This window comes from Callithrix jacchus, chromosome 22 (assembly GCF_049354715.1).
Source record: "Callithrix jacchus isolate 240 chromosome 22, calJac240_pri, whole genome shotgun sequence".
Classification (NCBI taxonomy): domain Eukaryota; kingdom Metazoa; phylum Chordata; class Mammalia; order Primates; family Cebidae; genus Callithrix; species Callithrix jacchus.
The window spans coordinates 39919695-39940729 of record NC_133523.1 but is presented as its reverse complement, the minus strand read 5'-3'; the positions used below and the strand labels follow the sequence as shown (position 1 = coordinate 39940729).

At 60.3% G+C, this 21035-nt stretch overlaps 3 protein-coding genes and 1 long non-coding RNA gene across 18 annotated transcripts in view; 2 read left to right on the top strand and 2 right to left on the bottom strand.

Moving 5' to 3' along the window:
• The first annotated feature begins 35 nt into the window (after positions 1 to 35).
• On the top strand, positions 36 to 11685 carry DMPK (DM1 protein kinase). 13 transcript variants are annotated; one of them, XM_078360164.1, is made up of 16 exons: positions 36 to 323; positions 2065 to 2123; positions 2548 to 2639; positions 2897 to 2980; positions 3059 to 3154; positions 3773 to 3921; positions 4207 to 4300; positions 4532 to 4738; positions 4821 to 5084; positions 7186 to 7271; positions 8781 to 8892; positions 9530 to 9687; positions 9776 to 9873; positions 10044 to 10090; positions 10384 to 10469; positions 10803 to 11685. In XM_078360164.1, exons 1-16 carry the CDS (start codon positions 145 to 147, stop codon positions 10960 to 10962), a joined length of 1971 nt encoding a protein of 656 aa, XP_078216290.1. In that variant the 5' UTR covers positions 36 to 144; the 3' UTR covers positions 10963 to 11685. The 13 variants fall into 13 exon arrangements, with proteins under 13 accessions (XP_078216290.1, XP_035143049.3, XP_035143039.3 ...); XM_035287158.3 differs by having other exon boundaries at positions 10380 to 10469; XM_035287148.3 differs by lacking the exon at positions 2065 to 2123 and having other exon boundaries at positions 4821 to 5069.
• Positions 8130 to 13042, bottom strand: LOC144580810 (uncharacterized). Its single transcript, XR_013530988.1, has 2 exons — positions 12564 to 13042; positions 8130 to 9950 (listed from the first exon to the last, which is right to left on the bottom strand). It is a non-coding gene; the product is annotated as an uncharacterized LOC144580810 (long non-coding RNA).
• On the top strand, positions 12152 to 16590 carry SIX5 (SIX homeobox 5). Its single transcript, XM_002762249.6, has 3 exons — positions 12152 to 13355; positions 14240 to 15045; positions 15280 to 16590. Exons 1-3 carry the CDS (start codon positions 12556 to 12558, stop codon positions 15885 to 15887), a joined length of 2214 nt encoding a protein of 737 aa, XP_002762295.1. The 5' UTR covers positions 12152 to 12555; the 3' UTR covers positions 15888 to 16590.
• Positions 16591 to 17107: 517 nt separating this feature from the next.
• MEIOSIN (meiosis initiator) overlaps positions 17108 to 21035 on the bottom strand; it is a 28625-nt gene continuing 24697 nt past the window's right edge. For all 3 annotated transcript variants that reach the window (XM_035287159.3, XM_078360166.1, XM_078360167.1), the window contains exons 11-14: positions 19753 to 19947; positions 19161 to 19393; positions 17949 to 18038; positions 17108 to 17390 (exon numbers count right to left, since the gene is read on the bottom strand). In XM_035287159.3, the coding sequence (XP_035143050.1) occupies positions 17243 to 17390; positions 17949 to 18038; positions 19161 to 19393; positions 19753 to 19947 (666 nt within the window). In that variant the 3' untranslated portion in view covers positions 17108 to 17242. The remainder of the gene's footprint in view (positions 17391 to 17948; positions 18039 to 19160; positions 19394 to 19752; positions 19948 to 21035) is intronic.

The window sequence follows — 21035 nt, the reverse complement described above, 5'->3', positions numbered from 1 at the left end:
GGAGGAGGAGGCCTCAGCAGCAGAGAGAAGTGGCCAGAGAGGCCCAGGGGACAGGCAGACATGCAACCAGGACTCCAGGTCCTGGACAGGGGCTGCCTGGCCCTGTGACAGGAGGACCCCGAGCCCCCGGCCCGGGGAGGGGCCATGGTGCTGCCTGTCCAACATGTCAGCCGAGGTGCGGCTGAGGCGGCTCCAGCAGCTGGTGTTGGACCCCGGCTTCCTGGGGCTGGAGCCCCTGCTCGACCTTCTCCTGGGCGTCCACCAGGAGCTGGGCGCCTCCGAACTGGCCCAGGACAAGTATGTGGCCGACTTCTTGCAGTGGGGTGAGTGCCTGCCCTCGGGGCTCCTGCAGGCGGGGTGGAGGTGGGGCAGGAGATGGGTCTGGGCACAGAGGCCTGGCTGTTGGGGGTCAGGATGGCAGGATGGGAATGGGGAGATCCTCCCATCCTGGGGCTCAGAGTGTAGACCTGGGTCCTGGGGCAACATTTCCTTGCCCTGTGCCACCCTGAAGGGGCAGAGTAAGGTCAGCAGAGGGCAGGGCGGCTATGACTCAGAGCCGTAGCTTAGGAGTCACAGCAGGCCAGGCTGCCAACAGCCTCCCATGGCCTCCCTGCACCCCACCCCAGGGTCAGGGCCAGGGTCATTCTGGAAGCTCCCTCTCCTGGGACCCTGCCCCCAAAAGTTGGCCCTATGGCCCTCTCCCCTGGTTTCTGAAGCCTGGGGCAAGCCAGGAGGAACAGCATGGGGCAGCTGCCAGGGGTGCAGCCAACAGGCAGGTGTTCGGCGCCAGCCTCTCCAGCTGCCCCAACAGGTGCCCAGGCATTGGGAGGGCGGTGACTCACTCGGGCCCTCGGGGAGAAGCAGCTTTGCAGACAGGCACCACCAGCGCCTGGGGGACAACTTTGGGTTCTTCTGGGTGTGCCTCCTTTCTCTGTAGGTTCTGCGCCCACCCCCCAGCCCCAAAGCCTTTGTCCCTATGAGCCGTGCAGGTCAGCCGCCATTACCCCCATCCTGGCTCCCTGCGTCCTTTAGTTCTCCTGGCCCGGGGCCTCCAACCTTCCAGCTGTCCCACAAATCCCCCTCTTTCCAGGGCCTAGGGCCAAGGCTGGAAGGAGGATGCTTCCCATACTGCCAGCTGCCTTGTCTGTCCCCCTCCTCCCCCAGTCCTGGACTCGGGCTCACTGGTCACTGGATTCTGTCACTCCCAGCACCCTGCCCCTCTAGCCCCTACATGCCCGGCCCTCAGTGACTGGCGCTTGGTCTTTGGCCTATGTGTGCCACTGTCTTCTTGCTTCCTGACTCTCCACCTTCCCCTGCTTCTTCTTGTGTCCCACGTCTTTCTGACCTAGACCTGGTTCCTTCTCCTCTTCCTCCCATTTCACAGATGGAAAGATGGAAGCCGAGAAAGGTTAGGCTACTCAGCCTCTAGAAAAACCTTATCCCAACCTCCCCTAGACCTTAATGACTCTCCTGGCCTCCCTTTAACAGGGGATGAAGTTGGGCTGGCAGGGTAAACTGAGACTTGGTGCAGTAGGGGTCTGGCTCTCCCAGGAGGAGCACTCCTTTTGTGGCCCGAGCTGCATCCTGCGGCCCCTCCCCTGCCAAGCCTGGGGCGGGGGAGGGGGCCTGGGTTCCCGCTGCCTTAAAAGGGCTCAATGTCTTGGCTCTCTCCTCCCTCCCCCGTCCTCGGCGCTGGCTGGTTCGTCCCTGCTGGCCCACTCTCCCAGGACCCCCGGAACCCTCCAGGGCCCCTCTCTTTCCTCCAGAACCCACTGTGTCTCCCCTCCCATACTCACCCCTCTCTCCATCCAGCCTCCACTTCTTCCACCCCTGGGACTCAAGGTCTCCCTGTCCCCACTGTCTCTGAGCCTTGAGCCTCCACCCGAGCCTGTCCCCCACCCAAGCTGCTCTGTTTAACATTCCTAGTCTGAGGACCTTGACTTCTGGGAGCCTGATTGTCATCTGTTAATAAGGGATGGGAGTGAGATGGGCCGGGATGGAGCACTGGAGTCTGGGATGTGTGACCATGCTGGCTTTGTTTCCCTGTTCCGTTCCTTCCCCCAGCCCCAAATCCAGGGTTTCCCAAAGTGTGGTTCAAGAACCACTTGCATCTCAATCTAGAGGTACTGGATACAACCCCACGTCTGGGCCATTACCCAGTACATACTACATGAGAACGTCGGGGTGGGGCCCCAGCTGCACCTAGAGTGGAGGGCTGCGTCTTATTTCCTTCTCCCCCTGTTCTTCAGGGTCTGCCCTTCTACAGACTTCCTTACCCCACCCTTGCCCTCTTGCACTACCCTGGAGCCCTCTGGCCCAATGCCGTGTCCCCTTAAGGGCTTCCCAGGCACCTCACCTCTATGGGAGGACAGTTTTGGGTTCCCAGAACCTTACACAGTGTTTATGTCCTTGGGAGGCAGATAGTTTTAGGGTGAAGCTGAGCAGCAGAGAGAAGGGGAGACAGAGGGACAGAGGGTGGGGCTTTCCCCCTGGTCTCCAGTGCCCTTTCTGGTGACACTCAGTTCTTTTCCCCCGCCACACCCCCAGCGGAGCCCATCGTGGGGAGGCTTAAGGAGGTCCGACTACAGAGGGAGGACTTTGAGATTCTGAAGGTGATCGGACGCGGGGCGTTCAGCGAGGTGAGTCCTGAGCCGGAAGGGAGTCCCAGTTGACTAGTGGTGGGCGGGTTATGGGGAGTGGGGCGGGGTCTTAGAAATTGATGAATGACCGAGCCTTAGAACATAGGGCCGGGCTGGAGGCGGAGCTTGGGACAAGTAGGCGTGGTGTGGTAGATGGGGCGGGGCCAAGGCTGGGTGCTGGCGGAGGTGGAGTTGGGTCTGGGCGAGCCCTTCTGCTTTCCCGCCATCTCCACCCTATCACCCTATATCGGCCTCAGGTAGCAGTGGTGAAAATGAAGCAGACGGGCCAGGTGTACGCCATGAAGATCATGAACAAGTGGGACATGCTGAAGAGAGGCGAGGTGAGGGGCGGGGCGGGCGTGGGGGTCTTGAGGGTCCGCGCCCCCTCTCCGGCTGCAGCTCCTTCGGGTGCCCTGCAGGTGTCGTGCTTCCGTGAGGAGAGGGACGTGTTGGTGAATGGGGACCGGCGTTGGATTACGCAGCTGCACTTCGCCTTCCAGGATGAGAACTATCTGGTGAGCTCCGGGCCGGGGTGACTAGGAAGAGGGAGAGAACCCCGTGCTGTCACTGGACGAGGAGGTGGGGAGAGGAGGCTCTAGGATTGGGGGCGCTGCCTGGAGACGCCTGTGGGAGAGTCTGTGTGCGGTAAGAGGGTGTGTCACTTGGATGAGGGGCCTTCCTTATCTGGGGCGGGGATGGTGTCTCTCACTGCCCGTTTCTGGGGCCGATTGGGGCGACTCTTTTATAAAGATGTCTATGTTGGGATAGTCTCTTATCTGGAATGGGATGGCTCTTTCGGAATTCTAACGAGGCCACTGCCTAGGCAAGGAGTGTCTGGGACCTGTTCTCTGGGTGTTGAGCGGTCTTTGGGTTCTTTTTCCCAGAACTTCTCAAGGGGAGTGAATCTGCCTAGTGACATCCCGGGAAAGGTTTTTTGTGTTTTTTTCCGGGGCGTGGGGAGCGGGGCCGCAGGTGGCCTGATTTGGCCCGGCAGATCTCTATAGTTCTCTCTGGGCTGGGGCTGCAGGTCTCTGCTCAGGGATGGGGTGTCTCTGGGAGTGGTTGTCCCGGCCATCCGTGATGAATCAGGGCCTCGGGGGACTACCGACCACCCATGACGCACCCCCTCTCAGTACCTGGTCATGGAGTACTACGTGGGCGGGGACCTGCTGACGCTGTTGAGCAAGTTTGGGGAGCGGATCCCGGCCGAGATGGCGCGCTTCTACCTGGCCGAGATTGTCATGGCCATAGATTCGGTGCACCGGCTCGGCTACGTGCACAGGTGGGCGCGTAATGGCTGAGGGCTGGGGCGGGGGGGATAGCAAGCTTGTTCCCTGGCAGGGTTCCTGGAAGGTCGGAGCCCAAAGAGGGCAGGGCCTAGAGAGGGACCTCCTTGGTTGGAGCCCAACGAGGGAGGTGCCTGGGAGTAGGGTCCAGAACTGTAGAATCCCCACAGGAGCAGAACTCGAGGAGGTGGGGCTTCAGGCGGCACTGCTCAGAGGGGGCGGAGCCTGGTGGGACCACGGGAGGGAGGTTCACTTCTCCCACCCTTCTTTCCTCGGTGCAGGGACATCAAACCCGACAACATCCTGCTGGACCGCTGCGGCCACATCCGCCTGGCTGACTTCGGCTCCTGCCTCAAGCTGCGGGCTGATGGAACGGTGAGCCGGAGCCAGCTGCAGAGCAATTCAGGCCGCTGATGAGGGATGGGAGGCACAGAGTGTGGGGGCGGGACTGGATTTGGAGGGGAAGGAGGAGGTGACCCAGGCCTAAGTGTGCATTGTGTGGCGGAGCTTTAGACCCGGCAGAGGGAGGGGATAAATATTCGGGAGTGGTTGGAAGAAGGGCCCAGAGGGATGGGTCTGAGCCTTGCTCTGCTCCTTTTGGTCCAGGTGCGATCTATGGTGGCTGTGGGTACGCCGGACTACCTGTCCCCTGAGATCCTGCAGGCTGTGGGCGGTAGGCCTGGGACAGGCAGCTACGGGCCCGAGTGTGACTGGTGGGCGCTAGGCGTGTTCGCCTATGAAATGTTCTATGGGCAGACGCCCTTCTACGCGGACTCCACGGCAGAGACCTACGGCAAGATTGTCCACTACAGGGTGAGCGCAGCCCCAGAGAGCCCTGACCTCTCCCCGTGGGCGCTCCCAGGCTATCACCTCCTCTCCCTCTTCCTCTGAGCAGGAGCACCTCTCTCTGCCGCTGGCAGATGAAGGGGTCCCTGAGGAGGCTCGAGACCTCATCCAGCAGCTCCTCTGTCCCCCGGAGATACGGCTGGGCCGGGGTGGAGCAGGCGACTTCCGGACACATCCTTTTTTCTTTGGCCTCGACTGGGATGGTCTCCGGGACAGCATGCCCCCCTTTACACCGGATTTCGAAGGTGCCACCGACACATGCAACTTCGACTTGGTGGAGGACGGGCTCACTGCCATGGTGAGCGGGGGCGGGGTAGGTACCTGCGGCCCCTGCTTGGCTGCGGGAGCCTCCCCATCCCCTCTCTATAAAGTTGGAGTAAGGACAGTGCCTCCCTCCTGGGGTCCTGAATCACTCTCTCCCCAGAGCACCTGCTCTGTGCTCACCTAGTGCTGAGGACCCAGCAGTGACCTAGCCTTACAGTCCAGTGGGGGAACGCAGACCAGCCTTAGACAGAGAGGCTCCAGAGTGATCAGGGCTGAGACAACGGAGTGCAGGTGGTGGGGGGCTCCTGACTCAGCAAGGAAGGTCCTGGAGGGCTTCCTGGAGGGGGAAGCTTCAGAGCTGAGACTTGGAGGGATGAGAAGCAGGAGAGGACTCCTCTCTCCACCATGTAACAAGCTGTTGTGGAATGCTTGCTTGGCTATGGGTGCCCTTTTCCAGACAATTCTGGGATGCAGCACTGACCAGATCAGCTCTGGTCCCTGCCCTCACCCACTTGCAGTCTAGAGAATTAGAGAATTATGGAGAGTGTGGCAGGTGCCCTGAAGGGAAGCAACAGGATTCAAGAAAAAATGGTGGGGCCAGGCACAGTGGCTCACGTCTGTAACCCTAGCACTTTGGGAGGCCGAATCGGGTGGATTGCTTGAGTCCAGGAGTCCGAGACCAGCCTGAGCAATGTGGTGAGACCCTGTCTCTACAAAAATGTATACAAATTTGGGTGGGTGTGGTAGCATATGTCTGAATACTCAGCTACTTTGGAGGCTAACATGGAGGATGATTTGAGCCCGGGAGGTCAAAGCTGCATGAGCTGGGATTATGCCACTGCACTCCAGCCTGGGCAACAGAGAGACAGTGTAAGATAAAATTACTTTGAAATTGCCCAGGCTGGAGTGCAGTATAAGATAAAATTACATTGAAATTAAAAAATAGGCTGGGCAAGGTGGCTCACACCTGTAATCTCAGAACTTTAGGAGACTGAGGCGGGCAGATCACTGGAGGTCAGATGTTTGAGACCAGCCTGGCCAACATGGTAAAACCCTGTGTCTACTAAAAATACAAAACTTACCAGGTGAGGTGGCTCATGCCTGTAATCCCAGCCCTTTGGGAGGCCAAGGCAGGTGGATCACGAGGTCAGGAGATTGAAACCATCCTGGCTAACATGGTGAAACCCTGTCTCTACTAAAAATACAAAAAATTAGCCAGACATGGTGGCAGGAGCCTGACTCCCAGCTACTCAGGAGGCTGAGGCAGGAGAATCACTTGAACCCAGGAGGCAGAGGTTGCAGTGAGCCGGGATCGCGCCACTGCACTCCAGCCTATGAGACAGAGTGAGACTCCATCTCAAAAAAATAATAATAAATAATTTTAAAATAAAAGTAAAAAACGTAGGCGTGGTGGCTCATGCCTGTAATGCCAGCTACTCAGGAGGCTGAGGCAGGAGAATCACTTCTACCTGGGAGGTGGAGGTTGCAGTGGGATGGGATTGTGCCACTGTACTCTAGGCTGGGAGACAGCGAGACTCCATCTAAAAAAAAAAAAGAAGTGGGCTGGGCACAGTGCTCATACCTGTAATCCCAGTACTTTGGGAGACTGAGGTGGGAGGACTGCTTAAGCCCAGAGTTTGTAACCAGACTAACCTGGGCAGCATAGGGAGACCCCTAGGCAACGTAGAGCGACCCGTGTCTACATTTAAAAAAAAAAAGAAAAGAAAAAATGGCCAGGTGCAGTGGCTCAGGCCTGTAACCCCAAGACTTTGGAAGACGGTCCAGGCGGGTGGAAGTTGAGGTCAGAAGTTTGAGACCATCCTGGTCAAACCCATCTCTACCAAAAATATAAAAAATTAGTCGGGTGTAGTGGCATGTGCCTGTAATCCCAGCTACTCAGGAGGCTGAGGCAGGAGAATCGCTTGAACTCAGGAGGCAGAGATTGCAGTGAGCCGAGATCGTGTCACCGGACTCCAGACTGGGTGACAGAGCGAGACTCCGTGTCACCAAAAAAGAAAAAAATGATGGAGGGGCCACTTTAGATAAACCTTGAGTTGGGGCTGGCTTGGGGGGAACACGTAAGCCATGATCAAAAAGTAGTAAGGGGCCCACCCTGAGGACTGCAGATGACATCTCTGTGTCTTGCGCAGGAGACACTGTCGGACATTCAGGAAGGTGCGCCGCTGGGGGTCCACCTGCCTTTCGTGGGCTACTCCTACTCCTGCATGGCCCTCAGGTAAGCACGACCCTGGGTGGTCTCCAGAGGCCCTCAGGCTGCCTGGGCTTCCCGGGGCCTGCTCCTCGGTGGCCAGGAGTTACAGGATCAGTCTTGGAACCTTATTGTTTTGGGAACATGGACTCCTAAGAAGCCAGAGTTGGAGGACCTTAAAATCTCAGATATATGTACTTCAGAATGTTAGATTCATTTCTAAAAGCTCAGAGCTGGCCAGGCACGGTGGCTCACACCTACAATCCCAGCACGTTGGGAGGCCGAGGTGGGCAGACGACCGCAGGTTGGGAGTTTGAGACCAGCCTGACCAACATGGGGAAACCCCATCTCTACTAAAAATACAAAATTAGCTGGGCATGGTGGCCCATGCTTGTAATCCCAGCTGCTTGGGAGGCTGAGGCAGGAGAATAACTTGAACCAGGGAGATGGAGGTTTCGGTGAGCTGAGATCACGTCATTGCACTCCAGCCTGGGGAACAAGAGTGAAACTTCGACTCAAAATAAATAAATAAATATATATACACACACATATATATATACAGAAAATTGAAAAAATTCAGCCAGGCATGGTGGTCTGTCCCTGCAGTCCTAGCTACTCAAGAGGCTGAAGTAGGAGGCTCACCTGAGCCTGGAGTTTGGGGCTTCAGTGAGGCATGATAGGTTCCAGCTGGGGCTAGTGTGAGGCCATACACATCATGCATTGCTGATCACAATCACAAAATACAGATAAGGACAAGGAAGTCAGTATCTTGTGAGCTCACCAGACGGCAGTGGTCCCTGGCTCACGTGCACAGAGACATGTTTAACTACTGTAGAACAGGTGGGGTTTTTTTTCTCTCCATACTACCTTTTCTACGAGAACAGGTGGTTTTCTAATCAGCTTTTATTACTGGAAAACATTACAAATGCCATTTCTTACGGTTAATGAATGCCAACTCGATTCTGAACCGCTGTGGGGCCTGAACCCACAGGATTGAACCCATCCTCTGTTAGACCCGGGTGCATGTCCAGGATAGCTAGGTCCTGAGCCATGTTCCCACAGGAGAGAGTGCTGGGTTGTAGGGGACAGCCACTTCTTACCCCAGGGAGGGGCTGTCCCCTTCCCACAGCTAAGCAGGGTGTGCTGACCTGGAGTCGCCATCTTAGGGTCCCATTCCCAGTCTTAGGACCACATCTGTGGAGGTGGCCAGAGTCAAGCAGTCTCCCTCATCAGGTCTGCAGAGGTCACATGTCAAAGGAGGAGACGAACTGACCCTAGAACATGGGGGTCTGGACCCTGAGTTCCTGCAGAAGGTTTATAAAGAGCAGCTCCCAGGGGCCCAAGGCCAGGGCTTCTCGTAAGCAGGGGAAGGGCTGTCAGCCCACCTGGGACTGTTCTCTTCACTCTGCCGCTCCCCTTCCTCGGATCAGGTGGTCTTTGAAGCAGCTGCCCCTTATCCACAGGCCAGGAGTTCCTGGTTCTCCGTTCAAGAATCAGCATTCTGTCTCCCTCTCTACTCCCTCCTCCTCTCCCCAGGGACAGTGAGGTCCCAGGCCCCACACCCATGGAACTGGAGGCTGAGCAGCTGCTTGAGCCACATGTACAAGCGCCCAGCCTGGAGCCCTCGGTGTCCCCACCAGATGAAACAGTAAGTTGGTAGAGGGGAGGGTCCATCAGGGACAAACAGAAGAGAAAAGGCAAGGGCTTCCTGGGTGGGGTGCACTGTGGGGCCCTCTGGGAGCTTACTGAAGGAGTTACAGCAGGGCGTTTAAGGGTGTGTGTGTTGCAGGGGATCTGAGGAGCTTATCTTTGAACTGAGAGCTGGTGAAAAAGAAAAGTGCCAGATGGTCAGGCACGACCTTAAGGGCAAAGGCCTTGGGCAGGTGGGAATCCTGGTTTGTTCCTGAAAGTCACATAGTTTGGCTGAATCATTCCTGAGATGGCTGAAGAGGCCAGCAGAAAACAACCGGCAAGACCTTTTGTCCTGAGGGCATTAGGGAGCTGGAGGGATTTTGAGAAGCAGAGAGTCAGGGTCAAGTTGTGTTAGTGTTTTAGGACTAGCCCTCTAGTCCCTATGTTGATTGAGGGGACCAGACTCAGGGCTGGGGCTGAGGGGAGTAGGGAAGGGAGGGGGCTTGGATCATTGCAGAAGCGATGGCGATTCCAGAAATCCTGAGAGGGTGGAGGAGTAGGGGACGAGCGAGAATCCCACGCCTGGAACCAGTGCCCAAGTCCTGAGTCTTTCAGGAGCCACAGGCAGCCATAAGCCTGGTTCCCGTACACAGGCCGAAGTGGCAGTTCCAGCTGTTATCCCTGCGGCGGAGGCTGAGGCCGAGGTGACGCTGCGGGAGCTCCAGGAGGCCCTGGAGGAGGAAGTGCTCACCCGGCAGAGCCTGAGCCGGGAGATGGAAGCCATCCGCACGGCCAACCAGAACTTCGCCAGGTCAGGGTCGGGGCTCGGGGCCTGTGGCAACCCTTGGCAGCCCCTCTCGTCCAGCCCAGACGGACTCACCGTCCTTACTTCCCCACAGTCAACTACGCGAGGCTGAGGCTCGGAACCGGGACCTGGAGGCGCACGTCCGGCAGCTGCAAGAGCGCATGGAGTTGCTGCAGGCAGAGGGAGCCACAGGCAAGTCCCTCAAGCGTCCCCTTCCCGAGGGCCGGGAGGAGGTGGGCCGTCTGCTTCGTGGGGGCGTGTATGGACACCTGGGGGAGGAGAGGGACCCATGCTGGGGCACGCCGCGCCACTGCCCTCTTTCGCCCCTCCACGCGCCCTATGCCTCTTTCTTCTCCTTCCAGCTGTCACGGGGGTCCCCAGTCCCCGGGCCATGGATCCACCTTCCCATGTAAGACCCCTCTCTTTTCCCTGCCTCAGACCTGCTGCCCACTCTGCAGACTCCCTCCCTGGCTCCTGGTCTCCCCGTCCAGATACAGGGCTCACCCTACCTCTTTGCGACTTCAGAGGGGAGAAGCCCTTCATTCAGTCCCAGATCTCCCTCGGTTCAGGTCTCACCAGATCCCCTCTGGGATCTCCCTAGATAACCTCCCCGGCCTCGACTCCCCTCACTGTCTCTCGCCCCACCGCCGAGGGCTGGGCTGGGCTCCGATCGGGTCACCTGTCCCTTCTCTCTCCAGCTAGATGGCCCCCCGGCCGTGGCTCTGGGCCAGTGCCCGCTGGTGGGGCCAGGCCCCATGCACCGCCGCCACCTGCTGCTCCCTGCCAGGGTACGTCCGGCTGCCCACGCCCCCCCCTCCGCCGCCGCGCCCCTAGCTCCACCCGCCCAGTGCCACCCGCTTAGCTGCGCATTTGCGGGGCTGGTCCCACCGCGGGAGGCAGGATCCTCGGGCAGCGAATCAACACAGGCCGCTAGGAAGCAGCCAATGACAAGTTCGGAGGGGATTCGAGGCTTGCGAGTGGATTAACAGCAACTGCAGACTGTTGGGGAGGGGGGCGAGGAGCAGGGAGGAGTGCGGGCCCACCTATGGGCGTAGGCGGGGCAAGTTCCAGGAGCCAATCAGAGGGCCGTGCCGGGTGCCGACCTCGCCCTCTCCCCGCAGGTCCCTAGGCCTGGCCTATCGGAGGCGCTTTCCCTGCTCCTGTTCGCCGCTGCTCTGGCTAGTGCCGCCACCCTGGGCTGCGCTGGGTTGGTGGCCCACGCCGGCCAACTCACCCCAATCTGGCGCCGTCCTGGAGCCGCCCTCGCCCCCTGAACCCTAGAACTCTCTTCGACTCGGGGGCCTTGTTGGAAGACTGAGCGCACCGGGAACGGCACAGAAGCCGCGCCCACCGCCTGCCAGTTCACACCGCTCTGAGCGTGGGTCTCCGCCCAGTTCCAGTCCTGTGATCCGGGCCCGCACCCTGGTGGCCGGGGAGGGAGGAGCCGGTTCCGCGGCCGGCAAACAGGGCTCGAGGGGGCCTTATAGCCGGGAATGCTGCTGCTACTGCTGCTGGGGGAATCGCAGGCCACTTCGTTTTTTCGGCTAGGCTGAGGCCACGACGTGGATGGGCAAACTGCGAGCCTGAAAAGGCGGCAAGTCGGGCTGTCCGTGTTCCACCCTCCACGCACCCCCCACCCAACTTCGGCTAGGAAACCGCAAATCCCCCTTGGGCATGATGCCCTGCTCTCCAGGGAGTGTCCGGCGCGACCTCTGCCCGCTTACTCGGGATATTTGCTTTTGCCAACCCCGCTTTTTCGGGGGATCCCGCGCCCCTCTCCTCACGTGCGCCGCTCTCGGAGCCCCAGCCGGCTCCACCCGCCTTGGCGGTTTGGATATTTATTGACCTCGTCCTCCGACTCGCTGACAGGCTGCAGGACCCCCAACACCCCGATCCACGTTTTGGGTGCACTGAGACCCCGACATTCCTCGGTATTTATTGTCTTTCCCCACCTAGGACCCCACTCCCGACCCTCGCGAATAAAAGGCCCTCCATCTGTCCAAAGCCCTGGACTCTGCAGTGTCCCCGGTTTGCGTTTTAGGCAGGAGGCTGCGCAGCGAGCCAATCCGAAGGCGAGTGGAGGCGGCCGAAGGTTTGAGAGGAGCTAGCGGGACGTGAAGCGGACGAATCAGCGGTGGGGGAGGAAAAGCCACGGGGCGGGGCTTTGGCGTCTGGCCAATAGAGGGTGAGCGGGCCACCCGGAGGCACCGCCCACGCCCAGCTGTGGCCCAGCTGCGGCACCAAGCGACTAGAAGAAGGGGGCTGGGCTGGTAGCGCGCGCGGCCATCCTCCTTCCACTGCGCCTGCGTACGCCACGCGCATCCGCTCTGGGGACGCAAGCTCCAGAAAAGTTGCTGCAAACTTTCTGGCCCGTTCCCCGCCCCTCCTCCCGGCCAGACCCGCCCCCCCTGCGGAGCCGGGAATTCCGAGGGGCGGAGCGCAGGCCGAGATGGGGAATGTGGGGGCCTGCAGAGGACCCTGGAGACGGAGGCGTGCAGAAGCGCAGTCTCGGAGCGGACGCTTCGCGCCCTTAGCCCTCCTGGACGGCCCGTTACCTTCTGCGTTGTCCCGATGGGGAAACTGAGGCCCTGAGCCAGAAGCACACGCGGGGGGAGGCCGAAAGCGCGGCCAGAGGCGGAGGGAAAACAAAGGGAGAATCACGGACAGACGGGGAGAGGGACGAACACACACACACAGGGACAGAGACCGGGTGGAGAGCTGGGTCTTGCCTTCCCGCTGTGGGGCGCAGGGTTGGCCTGGGGAGATCGAGAAGCGCGGGGAGTGGGGCGAAAAGGGGGGACAGGTGGGGGAGGGGGCTGGGGAAAGCCCAAGGGAGGAAGAGAAGGAGGGAGGAACTTCCCAAAGTTGCAAAACATGGCTACCTTGCCTGCGGAGCCGAGCGTGGGGCCGGCGGCCGGGGGGGAGGCGGTGGCGGCCACGGCGACCGAAGAGGAGGAGGAGGAAGCACGCCAGCTCCTGCAGACTTTGCAGGCGGCCGAGGGTGAGGCGGCGGCAGCGGCCGGGGCCGGGGCGGGTGAAGCGGCGGCGGGAGCGGAGGGCCCGGGATCCCCGGGCGTCCCCGGGTCGCCCCCCGAGGCCGCTGCCGAACCGCCCACGGGCCTCCGCTTCTCACCCGAGCAGGTGGCGTGTGTCTGCGAGGCGCTGCTCCAGGCGGGCCACGCCGGCCGCTTGAGCCGCTTCCTAGGCGCACTGCCCCCGGCCGAGCGCCTACGTGGCAGCGACCCGGTGCTGCGCGCGCGGGCCCTGGTGGCCTTCCAGCGGGGCGAGTACGCCGAGCTCTACCGGCTACTCGAGAGCCGCCCCTTCCCCGCCGCCCACCACGCCTTCCTGCAGGACCTCTACCTGCGCGCGCGCTACCACGAGGCCGAGCGGGCCCGCGGCCGCGCGCTGGGCGCAGTGGACAAGTATCGACTGCGCAAGAAGTTCCCGCTGCCCAAGACCATCTGGGACGGCGAGGAGACAGTCTACTGCTTCAAGGAGCGCTCCCGTGCCGCGCTCAAGGCCTGCTACCGCGGCAACCGCTACCCCACGCCGGACGAGAAGCGCCGCCTGGCCACGCTCACCGGCCTCTCGCTCACGCAGGTCAGCAACTGGTTCAAGAACCGGCGACAGCGCGATCGGACCGGGGCCAGTGGCGGCGCGCCCTGCAAGAGGTGAGGGGCCTCGGGAGGCACAAGTCCCACTTTCCCGGGGACATCCCGTCCACCAGCTCTCCTCCCCTGTGCCCACTGCTGGGGCCGGCACGCTGAGGTCCTCGGACTCCTGCCGCTCAAGTCCTGGGTGCCCGCGGGGCGCGGGGACTAAGCGTGGACGGCATAGGCACTCGCCCGAGCCTTCTCCCCGGTATCACTGCCCAGCACACGTCCCCTCTAACCGCGGCTCCATTCCGAGCTCCTGCCCAAGTCCCATCGGTGTTGGGGACCACACTGCGCGGCGCACTAGAAGGGTTGAGGAAAGAAGACGGGCCTGTGCCCACCCCACCCCGCGTAGGAGCTGCTTTCCAGCCCCCTTTCTTCCCTGCCCGTTACTCTTTCCCACCCGCCCCCACACCCCCTCCGGGCCTGGACAGCGTGGTCCGTCGTCTGCCTTTGTTGTGAAACGTGAACCTTCCCCAGCTCTGGTTTCCCTGTAACCCAAGCCCTTCCCCTCCCACCCTGAGCGCTGGCCTCTCCCTTCTCTGACGCCCCGCGGGGAGGGCACCGGGAACTGGGCTGGCGGCGCCTCCTCCCTCTCTCCAGGCCACTCGCCTGTTTTCCACCCAACCAAGGAACTTTTAGGGCAACCTGAGGGCTTAGCCTGAAGACCCCAGGCCGAGGCATGGGGAGAGCAAGGGCCTCTTCCCAGCGCTTCTCTGCAGTGGTGTCCACACATAGCTTGCAAAAGGCCCTCGGGTTTTGGGTGGTCTCAGAGGGGCTTTATAACTCCTGGAATGATCCGCTGAAGCTTGGGCCTGGGAAAAGTGGGAGAGCAGCCAGCTGGCTCTGCAGGAGGCCCCACAGTCTAAGGGACCCCAGCTAACAGCCATTTCTCTGGCCAGCGAGTCTGATGGGAATCCCATGACTGAGGACGAGTCCAGCCGAAGTCCTGAGGACCTGGAGAGAGGGGCGGCCCCAGTGTCTGCCGAGGCAGCAGCCCAGAGCTCCATATTCCTGGCAGGGGCCAGCCCTCCTGCGCCGTGCCCTGCCTCCTCCTCCATCCTGGTGAATGGGAGCTTCCTGGCTGCCAGCAGCTCCCCAGCAGTACTCCTCAACGGGGGTCCTGTCATCATCAATGGCCTGGCCCTGGGCGAGGCCTCCAGCCTGGGCCCGCTGCTGCTCACCGGGGGCGGGGGTGCCCCTCCACCGCAGCCCAGCCCTCAGGGGGCCAGTGAGGCCAAGACCTCCCTGGTCCTGGACCCTCAGACAGGGGAGGTGCGGCTGGAGGAGGCCCAGCCAGAGGCCCCCGAGACCAAAGGGGCCCAGGTGGCTGCTTCGGGACCAGCCCCTGGAGAGGAGGTCCCAGGGCCCCTGCCCCAAGTGGTGCCTGGCCCCCCACCAGCTGCCACCTTTCCTCTGCCCCCGGGGCCAGTGCCTGCTGTGGCTGCCCCGCAAGTGGTGCCACTCTCCCCACCCCCAGGGTACCCCACGGGGCTGAGCCCCACTTCCCCACTGTTGAACCTGCCCCAGGTGGTGCCCACCTCACAGGTGGTGACCCTGCCCCAAGCTGTGGGGCCACTGCAGCTGTTGGCCGCCGGGCCAGGCAGCCCTGTGAAGGTGGCAGCCGCAGCAGGCCCTGCCAACGTGCACCTGATCAACTCCGGGGTGGGCGTGACTGCCCTGCAGCTGCCTTCGGCCACTGCCCCAGGTACCCCCATTTTCTTCCCTCAGACCTGGGTAAGAGCCAGGGGAGGGAGGTGCAGTCATCTCAGAGAGGGAGGGGCTGTCTGTGGGCTCCTGGGGGGCATCTCATCCCTGGCAAGTCCCAGTGCCCCACTGGAAGGCTCCCTCCGCCCACCCTCCTGCCACAGTCTCCACCTCTGCCTGGCTTGGCCGGCTCTCCCAGGGCTCTCACCTACGCTGGGCCCCTCTCTCCCCACAGGAAACTTCCTCCTAGCCAATCCTGTGTCTGGGAGCCCCATCGTGACGGGTGTGGCCGTGCAGCAGGGCAAGATCATCCTCACCGCTACCTTCCCCACCAGCATGCTCGTCTCCCAGGTCCTGCCACCAGGCCCTGGCCTGGCCCTGCCCTTGAAGCCAGAGACGGCCATCTCTGTGCCTGAGGGAGGCCTCCCAGTGGCCCCCAGCCCTGCTCTCTCAGAGGCCCATGCCCTAGGCACCCTCTCCACGCAGCAGCCACCTCCCGCCGCCACCACCTCTGGCGCCAGCCTGCCCTTCTCCCCTGACTCCCCCGGCCTCCTGCCCAGCTTCCCAGCAGCCCCGCCGGAGGGGCTGATGCTGTCACCTGCGGCTGTGCCAGTCTGGCCAGCAGCGCTGGAACTAAGTGCAGGAACAGAGGGGCTGCTGGAAACAGAAAAGGGGCTGGGGACGCAGGCCTCCCACACCGTGCTGAGGCTGCCAGACCCTGACCCTGAGGGGCTGCTCCTGGGGGCCACTGCAGGGGGCGAGGTTGATGAGGGGCTAGAAGCTGAGGCCAAGGTTCTGACACAGCTCCAGTCAGTGCCTGTGGAGGAGCCCTTGGAACTGTGACCCAGCGCGGCCCCGACCCCGTGGCCTCACACAACAATGGTGCTGAAGACTTAGGGACAGGAGCTGGAGGAGGGAGACCCTGGACGCGATTGCTGAAGACCCCAGCCACCATGTCCTACCCGGGTTGCCTCTCCCAGCCCTGGTGATGCTGGGAGACGCGTCCCAGGTCACTTCCTGCCCAGGGCTCCTTCCCTTCTGGATGAGAGGCCTCTCTGTTACAGCCCTCCCCATGCTGTGCCCTGCCATATACACGGAGGACTCGGGGGTCTTGACTCAGGGGCCCTGCCCCTTCCACCTGGTACTAGCTGTGAGCAGAACACCCTGCCCCAGGGCCGGACTTCCAGACTTCAGAGCCTTCTCCCTGTCACTCCCTGAAACACTATTAATAGCTCTGCTGATAGAAAGCTGGTGTTGTCACAACTGCCTGGAATCCAAAGGTAGAGGACAGGCAGCCCCCACCCGAGACTGGAGACCCTCCCAAGCGTGGCATTTCCTGCCAGAGTGGGGGGCAGCTGTGGGGCGCTGGGGATCTTCCCCCACCAGCTCCCACTCTTGTCGTCACATCTGACCCAGACCAAAGAGTCCCTCATCCCCGGGGGCAGCCCTGCCCACTGTGTCCCCTTTGTATCCTAAATCTTTATTTTTCTAGGACATGTTATGCCTCCATTTTCAATTAAAATAAAGTTAGTGGACTACACCACCACCAGGGCTGTGGGGTGCCTTCCAGGGCCTGCCCAAAGCAGCACTAAACACAGCCCTAGTGGAGACCTGGCTTTCCCACTGCTGCCTCCCCGGGGAAAGGGCTTTGCTTTCGGATGCACAGGGCGGCTGGGGAGGGCGGGCAGTGAGGCCTCTTGCCAGCCGCAGGCCTCCAGATGAGGGCAGCAGGGGGACTTGGGAGGGCCTGCCCCCCCCCCCCGTCTCTTGCTGGTAACAAAGGTCCCACTTGCTTTATTTTCTTTAAAACAATAAATAGCCTAAAAACAGAACAGGAGAGGGAGGAGTAGGGTGAGGTGAGCTTGAACAGGGCTGCAACCGTGTGGCTCTGGGGTGGGGAAGGAAAAAGCAGGGGGCTGGTAAACTTCACTCTCCACATTTCATTTTGGGTTCCTTTCCTGATAATCCCGGGGGAGAATCAGGGCAGCTGCAGGCGACTCTGGTGCTCTAGGCAAATGTGCCCAGCTGTGGGGGCCAATCAGTGCCCCCCTCCCTGGCCCCATGGGACCTGGCTAAGGGGACCTGCATCCTCAGGGGCTGGAGGCCCAGGAGGGACAAGTTCATTGATGGGTCCTGTCTTCCAGCAAGAGCCACCGTTGCCCTGAGGGGTAAGGGGAGCAGGTGAGGGGGCTGCCCTCTCATTGGAGGTGTGGGGGCAGCGGCAAGGCCTTCTCAGCCAGCAGCTGGTAGAAGGGCTTGGGTGTCTCCCAGTCCTCGTCGTCACTGCTGGAGCCATCCTGCTTCACGATGCGGTTGTGCTGGCGGCTGAACCTGCGAGCTTTGATGCTGGGGAGATGGCGGCAGGACAGCCCGGCTTCCTCACTCACCTCCGGGGGTCCCTGTCTCACCTCCACCCCAACCCCGTGGCCCCCGTAGCAGTGTGGGCCACCATTTTATCCTCTTCTGGGCAAACCTTGGGGCCACCAAGTCCTGGTCTGTAAGACGGGACTCGGCCAAGGGCTCTCTCTGGGATGTGTTCAGAGTTTCACTCAATTTTTCAGGGGCCAGTTTGGAAATGGGCAGGTGGCAGCTCCTTGAAGGTGGACAGGCCAGGGTTTGGGGGAGGCAAGGCGGCCAAGCGACAGGAAAATCAGACCATGCTTCAAGTAACTCGTGTGGTGGAGACAGCAAAGGGATTGAGGCAGGGGGTCCATGTCCACGTTTAGCTGTTCTCCAGCCTAGCAGTGGGGGGCACTCCTCCACCCCTGTCACCCCCAAGGGTTTCATAAGAACAGGCAACATGCCCAGTCTCCCATGCCATGACACCCAACGCTCTGGAGACAGAGCAGGGTTCCAGAGCAGGGAGGCCCTTCCACCCCCACACCTCGGGCCAGGGCCTCTCACCAGTATGGCCTCCGTTCCTGCTGGGTCATCACCCGCCACAGTTGGGCCAGCTCCTTGGTGGCAGCCGTGGAAGCGGTCCCAGGGCAGAATCTGGGACAGGAAGGAAGAGGAGGTAAGGAGAGGCCAGCGGGGTAACCTGACTGAGAACTCGGACTCTTGCTAGCCCTGTGGGTCTATGAGGCCTCCAAGACCACCCTCTAGAGCTGAGGAGGCAGAGGGAGCTAGACCCAGTGGCGGGTCACAAGGGGGCACCCGGCATCCCCGGAGAGTGCAGGGGACCTGTGGCCACTGCTCCTGGCCCCCACATCCAGATCTTCCTGTAAAGGAACCAGCTCTTCTCCACTGTGGCTTGGGGGGGTCCCCCTTCCCCTGGCTCCAGGCCTGGCAATGACTGATTCCGGGTAGGCACCCAATCTACCAAAGTCAGCCTCAAGGATTTTGCTTAAAACCTTAGCGACCTCTCGTCCTCCAGGTCGCTCGGGTGGGAGACAGGACCCGAGCCTGCGCCTCCTGCGGTGACTCTGCCAGCCAGAGAATGAAGCCAGCCCGGAAGAGAGCAGAACTGAGCGAAAATGACAAAGATTCCAGACAGCCTTGTGTGATCCCTAAAACCATCTACTTCTCAAGGCAGTCTACACCCACCCGTGTTTTCTAGGTTATATAAGCTAATTCATTCCTTTCCTTGCTGGGCCTGGTGGCTCACACCTGTAATCCCAGCAATGTGGGAGGCTGAGGTGGGCAGATCACTGGAGGTGAGGCGTTCAAGATCAGCCCGGCCAACATGGTGAAACCCTGTCTCTACTAAAAATACAAAAATTAGCCGGGAGTGGTGGTGTGTGCCTGTAATCCCAGCTAATCAGGAGGCTGAGGCAGGAGAATCTGGGAGGCAGAGGTTGCTGTGAACTATGATCACGCCCCTGCACTCCAGCCTAGGTGACAAGGTGAGACTCCATCTCAAAAAATTTTTTTTTTATTTCCTTTTCTTCTGAAGTCTGAAGTCTGAGTTGGGTTTCGGTGCTGACAATGAATGGGCCCTGTCCAATACGATGGGGCCGAGTTCAGTTCTGGGGGAGAACTGAGGTCCTGGAAGGGTCGGTGGGGTCTGGGAGGGGGAATGTCAGATCGTGTCAGACAGTGGGGAGCAGCATGGCCAGGCTTCGGGCAGAGAGCAAAGGCAGGGCCTTCCCCAGGGCCAAAGACGACCATACCCACCGGATGTACTGCTTCCGGTTCATCCTACAGAACATGATGAAGCCGTTGACACACTTTTTCTTCATCTGGGGTGGACAGGGGCCTTTCTTGTTCTCCTTGGGCTTCCCAGGGGCCCTGACTGTTTGGCCCTTCTTGGCATTTCTCTCAACTGCTGGCAGGGGTGAGGCCTGCCGGTTAGGGGTCCATGTGGTGTCTTCGTCGCCTTCATTGGAGCCCTCAGGGTTGGCCTGAGTCTTGGGGAGATGAAGGGACAACACTGTTCTCCCCCTCCATCTTTCTCCCTCGCTGTGGCCCAAGACACACCCTCCAAGGCCCCCGAAGACCCTCCTAAGTCCCACAGCCTGCCCCAGTTCTCTGTTTTGCTGGACCACTGCTACCGCCCGCTGAGCGAGAACAATGAGAGGTATATGTCTGGCTAGCACCTGATCTACCAAAGTCAGCCCCAAGGACTTTGCTTAAACCTTAGGGACCTCTCCTCCCCCAGGGTCGCTTGGGTGGGAGACAGGACCTGAGAACCCATCCTGCGGGGAGGGAGAGGGCGGTGAGAGAGGAAAGAGGCCCGCTGGCCCCGGCACGTGGCCACGTCTCTCACCTCTGGTTTCCTCCACAGGGGCTCCAAGTCGCTGTCCTCTGAGCTGAAACTGGAGCTGGAGCTGGAACTGGGGGTGGAGCTGGATGGCGCCTTGCTGTTCTCATTCAGGGAGAGGTAGCAGTGATCCAGCGAGATGGAGGACCCAGGCAGGCTGTGGGGTTCCAGAGGATCTTCGGGGGCCTTGGCGGGTGTGTCCTGGGCCATGATGAGGGAGAAAGATGGGATGGGAGACCAGTGGTACCCCTTTATTCCCCTAGAACGAAGGCCTCCTATGTTGGGGTAATATCTTTTTTTTTTTTTTTTGGAGATGGAGTTGTGCTCTTGTTGCCCAGGCAGGAGTGCCATGGTGCGATCTTGGCTCACAGTAACCTCCACCTCCCAGGTTCAAGAGATTCTTCTGCCTCAACCTCCCAAGTAGCTGGGATTACAGGAATGCACCACCACACCTGGCTAATTTTTATATTTTTAGTAGAGAAGGGGTTTTACCATGTTGGTCAGGCTGGTGTTGAACACCTGAACTTGTGATCTGCCTGCCTCAACCTCCCAAAGTACTGGGATTACAGGCATGGACCACCACAGCCAGCCAGTCTTAACATGTCTGAGCATCTATTTAATCTACAAAATAGTGGTCACAATCTATGCCTCACAGGGTTGAGAAGCACCCCATGCAGTGCCTGGGGCTAAGAACTCCGCCATTGGTGTCTGTTTTTGTTTCTGCCACCAATTCATCTACTCACTGAGGGGACACTGAAAGAAGAATCATGGATTAGGGGTGGGCTGCTGCTCCACTGGACAATGGTTTCCTGGAGTGCAAGGTGGCTACAGAGGTTGGTCCAGGGGCCTAGGAGGGTAGTCTTGGGTTTTGGTCTCTGTTCCAGCTGAGCATTCCTGGGGATCAGGGATCATTCTCTTTTCCTTTTTGTTTTTTGAGATGGAGTCTCACTCTGTCGCTCTGGCTGGAGTGCAGTGGCATGATCTCTGCTCACTGCATCCTCCACTTCCTGGGTTCAAGTGATTTTCTTGCCTCAGCCTCCTGAGTAGCTGGGACTACAGGCTCGCCCTACCACTCCCGGCTAACTTTTGTATTTTTAGTACAGACGGAGTTTCAACATACTGGTTAGGCTTGTCTTGAACTTCTAACTTTGTGATCTGCCCACACTGGCCTCCCAAAGTGCTGGGATTACAGGCATGAGCCACTGTGCCTGGCACCGCCCCCCCATGTCACTTTTTTTTTTTTTAAGACAGAGTCTTGCTCTGTCACCCAGGCTGGAGTGCAGTGGCGG